Here is an 11,762-nt window from a genome sequence, read left to right on the forward strand (position 1 = left end):
AAAAAAAATGTAAAGATATAACTAGAGAAATATATATATATATATATTCAATACTCCAAAGGAAAATGAGAGTCAGTAGCAAACAGTTGCAACAGTCTTGATACCAACAGGTCCTCACTGAGTTGGGGGGGCATGCACGGCACGGAGGGCAGAGCCAGGGAGGGTGGGGGGATCCCCCCTCCCGGGGACAGGGAGAGCCTGGCCTCGTCCCCGCGGGGACGCAGGGCTCCTGCCGATGGATGGAGCGGGTGGCAGGGGCCAGATCTGGAGCGGGGCTGGGGTCAAGCCGCCGGGGCACTGGAGGGGAGAGGGGAAGGGTCTGGTTCTCCCACGGGGGAGAGGGTCCCCGGGAGCAGCGTGGACCTGCGGTGGGAAAAAGGCTTGGGGGTCAGGGGAGAGAGAAAGAGAGAGAAAGGGGAGGCCAGGCTAACACACACATACACAGATTAATTCCAAATGAAAATCGAAACCAACCAAAACTGAACTCATAAAAAGAAGAATAAATGGCTTAAACCAAAACCAAAGAACTGTAATAAACCAAAGGAAATTAAGAGATCCATGCAAACTTTCCCAGGCTCGCAAATTAACTGGCTGCAACAGCGTCATCCCTTGTCCCCAGGAGGCGAACAGGCAGCAGCGCAGCCCCTGCCTGCGCCGGGCAGCGCCTGCCTGCAGCCTGGGGCTCGGGTTTTGGGGTGCAAAGCGTAAGGACCAAACCCTGGCACCCCGGGGCACCCCAGGCAGGCAGCTCGCTTTCCCTCTGTGCGTTCACCTCTACTCATGCCTCTCTTATTTTTAATTTTTCTTTTTTTTTTTTCCCTCTTATAGTGATCCCTATCTCTTTTCGCAAGTTTTTGCTTTGTGTTTCTCCCCCCGACAGCCGTGGGCCGGTGTGGGGGTGAGCGGGAGTGCGAGAGGGCGGCGGGGAAAGCCAGGGGCTACTTACACTTCACTTGCAGGATCTGGTCGCTGAGGTTGGCCTGGATGTAGTAGGTGCTGTAGGGAGGCAGAACTAGCCCCAGGCTGCGGAGGGAGAGAACAGACAGGTGGTGTAAGGCTTTACACCTACCCAGAGCCCTTGGTCGGCCCCCAGACCCTGCCTGGCACCCCCCGGCAGCACCCAGCCCCGGCCGATGGCAGACGGCAGCTCCGCTGGCCTTCTGCACACCCCGCTGCATCCTTCTCTCCAGGGACTGCACCCAGCGCTGTCCTGGGGGCAGCCAGGATCATCCCTAGAGTGCCGAGGGTCATCCTGGGGCATCCAGGATCATTCCCAAAGCACCCAGGGCCATCCTCGGAGCACCCAGGGCCATCCTGGGGCATCCAGGGCCATCCTTGGAGCACGCAGGACCATTTTGGTTGCACCCGGGGTTATCCCCAGTGCACCTACTGCCATCCTGGGGCACCCAGGGTCATCCTGGGTCACACTTGGCCATCCTGGTGGCACCCAGGGTTGTCCCCAGGGCACCCAGGGTCATCCGCAGAGCACCTACGGTCATCCTGGTGGCACCCCTGAGCACAGGAGGTGGCAAACCTGTCCAGCTAGGGCTGAGATGGGCAGGACTCGCCCGCCTGGGAACAAAGGGAGATACACGTGGAAGAGGGACACGACATCCCCCTAAGAGAGGAAGGCAGGAATAGACACAGCCCTCGAAAGAAGGGACAAAACCTTCCCAGCGAGGAGAGATCGAAGACACCCATTACACAGGCACCTGCTACTGGTGAGCCAGAAAGGACAGGGATCCACCAGCCAGGAGTCTGGCATGCAGGGTGCAGGAGGGGGGTGGGAAAGGAGGTGGCAGGAGCTGGTGCCGGGGCTGCTGAACCCACGGGACATGCTGCCAGAGGGAGCTGGGCTCCTGGGTGCCAGCTGCAGCAGCCAGTGGCCTTCAGTGACAGTGTTTGTGCCAGGTGCTGCCCGAGATAAGCGAGCACCAGCGGGTGAGGGCCACATTCCCAACTCTCATCGGATGTCACACCTGCACCTGAGCCACCAGAACCTGGACTTGCCCTCCAAGCCACCCCTCCTGTCTGTGCCTGGCACCACAGACTGGGCACCCCAGCAAGCATGGCAAAGGTGGTGGCACCCCAAAAAAGCATGACAGGGGTGGTGGCACACAAGCATAGAGGGCAGAGGTGGTGGCACCCCAAACCACAGGTGGCAAGAGGAGGGTGGTGACTTTTTTCTGTTCAGTGCTGGTGTCACCCTATGCTGACAGTGTCACAGGGAACCCTGGGGAACAACCCTGCCGTGGTGCGGAGCTACGGGAGCGCAGGGGCCCCAGCAGCACCTTTCGCCCTATAGATCAACCCGCAGCCCCGGCCACAGCTGTATCACCCCGTGTCATTGTCCCCTGCTTGACAGTGCTGCTTGGCTCCGGAAGGGTGCCACCATGGGGGACAGGACTGGGGCTGCGCGGGGGATACCTGGCAGCGCTGGGAGGTCGCTGTGACCCTTGCCAGCCCCTCCCGAGCTGGGTGACGAGGAAGAGGAGGGTACACTGGGCGGCAGGGGGACCACATGGCTCCTCACAGGACAAAGGCAGCATGAGCTGGACAGCACGGACATGATGATACCGGGGTCTTTTTTTACACATCTGCTGGTCCAAACCGGGCGATAAATGCAGAGGGGAGCTTTGCTCTCCTCTGCCTCTGAAGCCACTGCCTGTGCTGCAGGGTGGGCGTGTGTCACCATCACCCACCCCGGAGCAGACGGAGACCTGCGCGAACCCCTGGCTGTGCAGGCAGGTGGTGGCAGGGGTGTCCCTTGTCCGGCACCTTGCATACCAGCCCTGCAGCGCTTGTCCTGAGCCCTGGGGACTGTGGCCCAGCTCAAAAGTGCCAAATACTGGTGAGCAGCACTTTTGGGTGTGCCCTCTAGAGCACCACTGGCTGCGTGCAATGATGTGACTGCACGTTTGCAACCCTGCAGCCCACAGGACACACTCCTGGTGGCCTTGAGCCAAGCTGCAGGCACAAGACCGCAGCCCTATGCTGGTGCAGGTCCGGCCGATGTCGGGCAAGTGTGGGTGCACCGGTAGCGCCGCTCACCTGTAGTTGGTGCTTTTGATGGGGGCCCACGTGTAGGTCCTGAACACCTCGTCGATGTATTGCTGCGGGTCAGAGGGAGCCAGTCAGGCCTCCGCGGTGCCAGGACCCTGCCGGCGCAGTGACAAGGGACCCCGGCTCCGAGCCCGATGCCGGACACAGCCCCTCACTCCCCACTGCCGGGGCTGGGCGCTCAGCACGGCGGTAGTTTCGGCTGTGACCCCCTTCCCCTGCAGTGTTACCTCGTCCAGGGACTTGATGAGGGTCTTGATGAACCTCTGCCCGTCGTTCCCATCAATCATGCTTCTCCGGATCTGGGGGACACGGAGGAGGTGATTGAGAGCCACAGAGCCTGCCACGTGCCCGTGGGCACCCACCCCAGTGGGGTGGCACTGGGGACTCACGGGTGCAGGAGCGAGTAGCCTAGGGGGGCTCATCATGCTGGCACCCAGGGGACAGTGACCCCGGCCCCCATCCCCACCGTGGCCCCACAGGAGCTGTGCTGGGGCCCTTAGGACGAGGCGCTCCCCAGGGCAGGCTGGAGGGGCTGAGTGCCCTTTGCAACTGCAGATCGGGGGGGGGCAGCCTGTACCCCAAAAGCTGCCCCCAGGTCTGCACACCTCCTCCTTGTTCTCATCCTCCAGCTCAGCGTCCAGGAAGTCCAGCGTCACTGGCTCACGGAAATTGATGATCTGCAGGCAGAAAGGGAGAGCCGGGGAAGGGCTCAGGGCTCCTGCAGCTGCCACTGAGTCCAGACAAACTCATCACAATTCCCACAATTAGCTCCTTAACGACCCCGGGAAGCCACGTCTCCCACAGGGCCCGGCTAACCCCCGCTGCTGCCGCCCCGATGGGCCCCTCCTCACCTGGGGCTGCAGGTTGGGGTGCAGCAGGACGTAGCCGTTCAGGTCGATGGCGAAGACGTAACCATTTGCCCCCAGCTGTGGGAGGACAGGAGGAGGGATAAGGCCAGCCAGGCGCCTCTGTGGCGTGCCGTGCCAGTGTGATCACCCTCACCTTCGCACGCAGAGCTCGCCCCATGCCACCCCCCGAGGCTCAGCCTTTTCTATCCATCTATTTCTATTCTCAGGCCAACAGCATCTCTCACCCTGGCTCTGGATTTTGCCTGCTGACCCTTTCCCCAGGTTGGTAAGGTTTATTCCCCACTAACCCTGCAAGGGTTTTGGCTCCGCTCTGGGTCCCAGAGCGTCACCCAGCTCTGATCCCTGCCTGCCTGCCTCGGTCCCTGCCTGCAATCATGGCTTCTGCACCCTGCTACCGCCAGTGCTGCTGGAGGGGCTACAGGGTGCTGGGGGGGCACCCTGGGGCTCCCCACAGTGGGCTTCCACGCCGGGCTTGGGCAGCGCAGGGCGGGGACAGAGGGGAAGAGGCCCCCACGCACGTTGTATCGCGGCGTCAGCCTCTTGATGTCATTGAGAGCCACATCGATCCCCATCACGCCCAGGATGAGCTGGTTCTGGAAGGAAGCACAGGGAAGGAGGCGGGTGGGAGCAGGGCTGTCACCTGCCACCGCCAGCACGGGGATGGGGAAACAGGGGGATGGACCCCTTCTCCCTCCGGGGACGTGTGGGTCAGATCTGGACACCGCAGGGGCATAAGCTGTGATGTGTCAGCCCTGCCGCAACCCTCCATGGGACACTGCACCCCCCCCAGGGACTTGCAGCTGCCAGCCATCCCCATTGAACCGGGAGAGCTAGCCAAGGCCATCTCGGGTCCTGGGGATGGCAGGATCACACCCCAGGGAAGGTATGCAGAGCAGGCAGCACCCCAGGGGTGCCAGTGGCCACCCCCCACAGCCATGCACCCAGCGTCAGGGCACCCTCCCCACCCTGCCACAGCCCCACACCCGGGGCTCCCGGTGCAGGCAGGTGGTGGCAGCCACAGTCTCCTACCTTCCTGTCACTGCTGTCCTCCGTCAGGTTGAACACTGGCAGCGTGCCCGTCACCACCAGGCCCAGCCCCTGCAAAAGCACAGAATGGTGTCCCATGGCCTGTCACTGGCCCCAGGACCCAGAGCTGGGGGTGGGCAGCAGAGGAGGGTTACTCCCCTGGCAAGGGAGATGGGGGCATGTGCTGTGTGGGACCCTCGGGCTGGTGTCCCCACTGGCAGCCTGGGACTGTGTGGGACCCCGGGGCTAGGGATCCCCACCTGCACCCCAGGGCTGTGCAGGACCCCGGGGCCAGTGTCCCCACCCGTACCTCGGGGCTGTGCAGGACCCTGGGGTCGGTGTGTCCCCCTCCCCACACCCCAGGGCTGGGGGTCCTTACCAGGGCATCCTGGTAGACGTTGGTCCACTGAACCTGCTTGGCTCGGTTCCCGGCCAGGACCATGGGTCTGCCCAGCACGTCCAGGTACTCCTGCAGGGACACAGGGCAGGGGAAAGCATGACATGGGAGCCAGATGCCTCCCTGCTCCAATCTGGTGACACCCCTCTCCCCACACATGCCCCAGGGATTATTAATAGGGTGCTTGGTGCCGGCCCCCAGCTGCAGGCTGAGCTAGGGGAGGGGGCTTGGCAGCTACCAAACCTGAAGGTAATGGCTCCAGCTGGGAACCAAATGGGCCTGTCGAGATGCAAACAAAGCGCTGCTCACCATCGGCCATGCACAGGCAGGGCAGGGGCTCCCCAGGCAGCGCTAGCCAGAGCCCCCCTGGCTCCCAGCCATCCCCGGGGCTGGGCTTGCTCCGTCACGCCCGGACCATGTCGCTGCTGTCTCCCTGGCTGTCAGCACCGGCCTTTTGGGATCTTCTCCCAGGGCAGGTTTCCCTCATCCTGGCTCACCTTGCCAAGGCAGACCTCTGGGCGGGGGGGCAGCCCCAGTGCCACGATGCCAGCCCTGCCCCGAGGAGCTGCCCCGCTTGGGGACGCCCCCATCACCTGCCCACCATGGCACCGCATGTGCATCCAATAAAGAAAAGGGGCAGAAAAGGGGCAGGGGGACGGGCCCTGCCTGCGCTTGCACCCTGCCCACGCTCGGCTCCCTGCCGTACTCGGCTCTGCTCTGCACTGATTAACGCCTAATGTTTCATAATTAGTCACTCAAAAGACAGCAGGTCCATGGGGAGCTGCAGAAGATGAATTACTTATTTCAATAGCGCGAGGCCTGGCCGAGGGCTCAGCTCAGCTCCCCGGCTTGCTGCCAGCCTTTGGGCTCACTGCAGCGGGGCTGGGGCTGCCTGAGCACACCCCCAGGCAGAGCACCCCCGGGAGGGCAGCTCTGCCTGCGGCTGCCAGGCAAGTGGCACTGCCTGCCTGCCGGCACCCTGCCATACCTGCGTGTTGATGCGGATGGCGCCGATGGAGGGGATTTCGAAGTAGTAACCTTGGAAAAGAAAGAGAAAGGCAGCTGGAGAGCCGGCTGTCTGCCTGTCCGGCAGTCTGGCTGTCCTGCTGTCCGTCCTGCTGTCCAGCCAGGGCCTTGCCGGCAGCGGTGTGCACCGGAGCACTGGTGCCAGCCCCCGTGCGAGGGGTGAGCCCAGTACCCTGCAGCCTCCCGTGCCAGCCGGGTGCCAGCTCCGCTCACCTTTGTTGGCGCAGGCCATCCACTGCAGCGGGGTCACGTCATAGTTGTGCTGCCCGACGGAGAACGTGAAGACCCTCACCTGCGGCAGAGCACGGCGGTGAGGCCCATCCGCTGGGCACCCCAGTCTTCCACACTCGGGTGCTCCCAGCTAACGGCAACCTCCCTGGGGACAGCGTGGCATCACCCTCTGCCACGCAGACCGTGCTGCCCGTGGCCAAGCACAGGAAGGCAGAAGGCAGCTCCTGCAAACGCTGGCTGTGCTGGCAGGCAGGAAGGGAGCCCCTCTCTCCCTGCCTGGAGCCGGCCAGTCCTGTCCCCCATCAGCTGAAGCCACCTACCCAGGCGGGGCTGGAGGTCCTTGCGCTGGGGCATTGCTGCACAGGAAGGGGGTCTGTGCTCTCCAAGGGTCCTGCATGGCCCAGGATCCCCCTGCCTCATGGGCCTCCAGGTCCTGGGGAGCTGGATGGTGATGGGGACCCTCCTGCTTGCGAGCAGCCCTGTCCCCCATGCCTGGGGTGTGCTCCTCCCAGGGCAGGCTCTCGCAGGGGGGCCCGCCAGCCCCATCCCCGCCTGGCCCCGTACCTCCCACGCGCCAAGGTGGGAGCCAGCTATAAACAGCACCGGCGTGTCAGCTGCCCCATTACCAGGGCAGCATCTCGGCGCAGGAGCAGGCTGTCGGGGAGAGAGGATGGCGACATTGCTCATGGCAAATGAGGCGGAAGCTGGCAATAGAGCTGCAGCAGCCATCTCCCTCCCCGGCGAGCGGCCCCAGCCTGGCACACAGCCCCACAGCCCCTCACCGTCTTATTGGGCCAGTTGTACTTCTCAAAGACGTCCTGCACCCTGTCCTCGCCACCGTCCGTGAACATCATGATCATCTTGTTGCAGTTGGCACGCGTGATGTTGGACTGTGGGGCAGAGAGATGTCGCCTGAGCCCGGACCCAGAGCGAGCGGCGCTGGGCGTGGGTCTGAATTCGGCCAGGAGGGCTGGCCCCAACCCATCTCTTTTCCTGGCCTGTTTCTCCAGGGCGAGGGTGGTCAGGGTGAACAGGCAGGAGGAGGAATGCTGTCTGCTTGGAAATGATGTTGTGGCTATTGCCGCTCGGCACCTAATAGCACCATTCATCTTTATTTTGCCTTTGGCACGGTGTCTGGCTGGATCCATCCCCCTCTGCCCAGCCTTGCTAACTTTTAATAACCCAGAGGGGCAGCAGCTCCAGCAAAACCTTGGCTACAGTGTCCTGGGGGGTGGGATGTCCCCCCTGGCATTGCAAAGGAGGACAAGGAGCCCTCTGCACGCCAAAGCCCTAGGCACGGGGCAGCAGCCAGGTGCTTGGAGCTCTGCCATTGCCCCCAGCACCCATGGGTGCACTCTGCCCCCCGCTGCAGCCCACAGCCCGGCCCCCAGCTCACATTCTGCAGCTGGTCGAAGGCGTACTCAAAGCCAGCCTTGTAGTCGGTTGTGCCCTTGGCCACCATCCCCTGCACGTCCTCCTTGAAGACCTTCTTGTTCCGGATGTTGGCCTGCACCAGGTGCTTGAAGCACGACACCGGCTTCGCCTTCTCGTTGAACTGGGAGGCGAAAGGGAGGGGAGCGGGTTGCAGAAAGGGGACGGGGACCCAAAGGCAGCCCCCGGTGGGCACAAACCACCCACCACGCTCAGCTCCCATGGGTGGGAGGTGGCCGGAGCTTCCCATGTCCCACATCCCAGGGACAGCCAATGCCAAGACCGGGGCTTAGCTTGGGCCAAATCCAGCACTGAGCTGCCTTGGTGTGGGTGCTGGCAGCAGGTGCTGCCAGCGCAAGGCTCACTGGCACCCTCACTTCTGCAGGACCCCCCAGGCTCGTGCAAGCAGGCGTGTTGTGCCGTGCTGTGCCGTGCCGGCAGCGGGAGCAGGTGCTGCCTCTCGCTTACGGCTTCATTTGCTGGCAATAGGGCCCATTCATTAGGGGAGCAGCGATCCAGCTAATGGAGCCCGGCCAGACACGTTAATTAGCACCGGCGTGCTTGCGGCCAGACAGGGGAGAGCTGGCATGGGCTGGGCGCCCAGTGATGCACAGCTGCGGTGGCACAGCCACTGTGCTGCGTGAGGTCACCGACTGGTGACATCGCCACGGCGGGCATGATGTCACTGGCTGGTGACAGACAGGAGGTGGCTGGTTGGGATCGCCCCAGGAGCATCTCTGCCGAACGCCCCGTGATGGGGGCAGCTTTCCCTCGCCACCATGTACAGCCAAGCCCTGAGCAGCCATTTCCTTGCTTATGGGCAGGTGGGTGGTTAAGAGGAAAAAAAATGGCATTTCTCTCTCTGCAGAGACCCTGGCCAGGTGGGTCTGGGGGCAAAGGGCTCCCACGGTGGGGAGCTGGGAGCTGCCTGGGGGGCACAGCCCTGCCGCCCGCCCCGTGGCACTCACCGAGGCCACATTGACATAGTCATCATCTGAGAGGGTGTCCAGCATCTCATAGACTGAGGTCTTCATCAGCTTGAGGGTGAGGCCGCTCACGCTGCCGCTCCTGGCAGGAGAGAGGGGTGCTGAGGGCTCGGCAGCGCGGGGACACAGGGCTCCCCACCAGCACTGTCCCACACAGCTTCCCCGCGGCCACTGGTGGGACAGTGGCACCTCAGGGAGCTGTGCCACTGTCCTGGCCGGGCTCAGCCCGGCCATGGCCCCCACCCATGTACTCACACGTCCACGATGATGACCATGTCCTTTGGGGAGGAGGCGCCTTGGATGTACCTGCAGGGCACAGAGGGGGGTCAGCGGGATCGACTCATTTTGGGGGGAACCCCTACCCTGTTGGGTGCAGCCCAAGAACAAAGCTCTGCCAGGGCACGGGCAGCCGGAGAGCCATGCCGAGAGCGCCTGCGCACCCGCGGCTGCGGTGACCCTGCAGTGAGGAGCAGGGACAAGGAGGTGGCGGGCGAGCGGGGGCGAGGATGTGGCACAGCGCAGCACGGCACGGCAGACCGCCAGCGACCTGCCGCTCGGTACCGTATCAGCCTAATGAGCTCTAAATGCTAAACTCTTCCATCATCGCAGGCCCTTTTCTGCGCGCTGATTATGCTGACACACACATCCATATTAAGATGCTATTTACCCCCCTGGTAGCTTTAAAAGCCAGGCTGATTAGGTTATTTTTAGCTATGAGGAGGAAAAATAATACTACTACGTAAATCCTCCCCCCTGAAAACAATTAGGGAACCCTTCCTCGCCCCTTGAAGCACCCAGTCCCGCTCCCGGCCCCACTGTGCCATCCTGCGTGGGACAGAGCTGTCGCGGTGCTGAGCACCCATCCCGGCAATGGCCAGGCACAGCCCAGCCTCCTCGTCCCACTGCGTGGGGCTTGATCCTGACATGGCTGAAGTCCAAGGGAGCCTCATTATTGGCTTGGTCAGGATCAGGCCTGACGTGAATTAATTAGTGTGCTATTAGTATCAATTACTCACCATTACTGGGGAGGACTGGGAAAGGGGTAGGCTCTGATTGCTAATCCCAGGTCCTGATGTTCCCTAATTACAAGTGATTACCCGGGTGGGATGTGGGATGCGGGATGCTGGCAGGTAGGGCCCTCCCAGCGTGGGTGCCACGTCCCCCCAGCACCCCCTCTTCATGCTGGGGTGCAGGACTGGCAGGCAGCTGCCCAGGGGCTTCCTGCCGGCCGACGGAGGCCGGGGGCTTGGTGCCTGACCCGCTCCCCAGGGCTGGGCTGCTGGCACGGCATGGAGCCCAACTAAGATGCTGCTCGTAATGGGTTGTGGCAGCGCATCCATCTCTGGCTGCCCTGCTCAGATGAATACCCTGGGCTCCGCGGGAGAAGGCTGTGGTTAATAGCGCCATTCATCAAGGATGCTGAAGGCGGGCGAGCGGCGCTGGTGGCCTTGCTGAGGCTGCAGGCAGGACCGTGGCCCCTGCCGGGCCTGGCAGCGGAGTGGCGAGGGCCGTGTGCTGCACCAGACCCTGGTGCGAGGGCAGGAGAGGACCCCAAAGGGGTGTCCCTGGGGGAGTGCTGCCCCCCAGCACAAAGGGTACTGCTGCTCCTCCATGGCTGGGTGGGCAAGTGCGTGGCCAGCCTGGCTAGTGGGCAGGCAGCTGGGCTAGCTGGGCTTGGTAGCCCCCATACACATCAGTAGTCCCCCCAAAATGGCCTGCCAGTCCCCCCCTCTGCGAATAACCCGCATGGATGCCCCGGCAGAGAACAGTTAATAATTAATGTGGAGCAATCAAAGACAATTAACCATAGTAGCAGGGCCATTAATTTTCTGACAAGGAGAGGGGGCAGCTCCCAGCGCAGGCAGGGGGGTGCTCCCCTGGGATACAGGGCTCCCTGGGCACGTGCCAGAGACCTGTGCCTGCTTTCCTCTCCGTGCCCACATTTTTAGGCAGCAACCATGGGCAGGACAGGGCCACAGCTCCCCCAGCCCTGTGGGCAGCGTGATAATTAGCGCTGCCAAGCTGGCACCTCTACCTGGGCTAAGGGGAAGCGATTCAATCCCACCTCACTTGGTGTGCAGCTAAATGGCGGCTTGCAGCTATCACTTAACCACAGCCTGGCGCTGCCTGCCCGTTTCTCTCTCCATCCTCCTGGCTCATGGTTTCCGAGAGCTGGTTGTTTTCCCGTTTGGATGGGAATGCTGGCAGGGATTGAGCGCTGGCAGCCGCGGCTGCAGGCGGGAGCAGGGCGAGAGGCAGCTCTCCACGCTTGATCTGTATCCAAGGATTTATCTCTCCGTCCCGCTCTGCCTTCCCGGGAAGAGAGGAGGGGAGCGGGAGCCGAGAGCCGCAGCTCGGATGCCCCTGCCCGTGTTACGGTGTCTGTTTGCCAATGACAACCATGTGTGAAATGAAAAGGGGAGGGAGCTGGCCGCTCCCGGCCAGGAAGGGCCGGCAAAGGGACCACCCTACCCACCCGGCACCCCCTTACCAGGGCCGCCTGCGCACGTCGTAGAGGTCGATCTTATTGGGGGCTCTCCACGGGGTGGCTGCGGGGGGAAGGCAGGTGGTGAGAGAGGTGGGGCTGTCCCGGGGCGGGGGACAGGGGGGCGGTGTGAAATGAAAAGGGGAGGGAGCTCTGGCCGCTCGGCCGGGAAGGGCCGGCAAAGGGACCACCCTACCCACCCGGCACCCCCTTACCAGGGCCGCGCACGTCGTAGAGGTCGATCGATC

At 62.9% G+C, this 11,762-nt stretch overlaps 1 protein-coding gene across 1 annotated transcript in view; it reads right to left on the reverse strand.

Moving 5' to 3' along the window:
• The window catches only part of CACNA2D2 (calcium voltage-gated channel auxiliary subunit alpha2delta 2), a 204,513-nt gene that overhangs the window by 9,709 nt on the left and 183,042 nt on the right, over nt 1-11,762 (reverse strand). Inside the window, exons 7-21 of the mRNA XM_009278506.1 lie at nt 11,521-11,581; nt 9,285-9,335; nt 9,012-9,111; nt 8,009-8,167; nt 7,395-7,502; nt 6,595-6,673; nt 6,344-6,393; nt 5,338-5,427; nt 4,962-5,030; nt 4,451-4,525; nt 3,915-3,989; nt 3,669-3,740; nt 3,291-3,362; nt 3,052-3,113; nt 947-1,023 (exon numbers count right to left, since the gene is read on the reverse strand). Of these exons, the coding sequence (XP_009276781.1) occupies nt 947-1,023; nt 3,052-3,113; nt 3,291-3,362; nt 3,669-3,740; nt 3,915-3,989; nt 4,451-4,525; nt 4,962-5,030; nt 5,338-5,427; nt 6,344-6,393; nt 6,595-6,673; nt 7,395-7,502; nt 8,009-8,167; nt 9,012-9,111; nt 9,285-9,335; nt 11,521-11,581 (1,200 nt within the window). The remainder of the gene's footprint in view (nt 1-946; nt 1,024-3,051; nt 3,114-3,290; nt 3,363-3,668; nt 3,741-3,914; nt 3,990-4,450; nt 4,526-4,961; nt 5,031-5,337; nt 5,428-6,343; nt 6,394-6,594; nt 6,674-7,394; nt 7,503-8,008; nt 8,168-9,011; nt 9,112-9,284; nt 9,336-11,520; nt 11,582-11,762) is intronic.

Source organism: Aptenodytes forsteri, unplaced genomic scaffold, assembly GCF_000699145.1.
Source record: "Aptenodytes forsteri isolate BGI_AS27 unplaced genomic scaffold, ASM69914v1 Scaffold578, whole genome shotgun sequence".
Lineage (NCBI taxonomy): Eukaryota > Metazoa > Chordata > Aves > Sphenisciformes > Spheniscidae > Aptenodytes > Aptenodytes forsteri.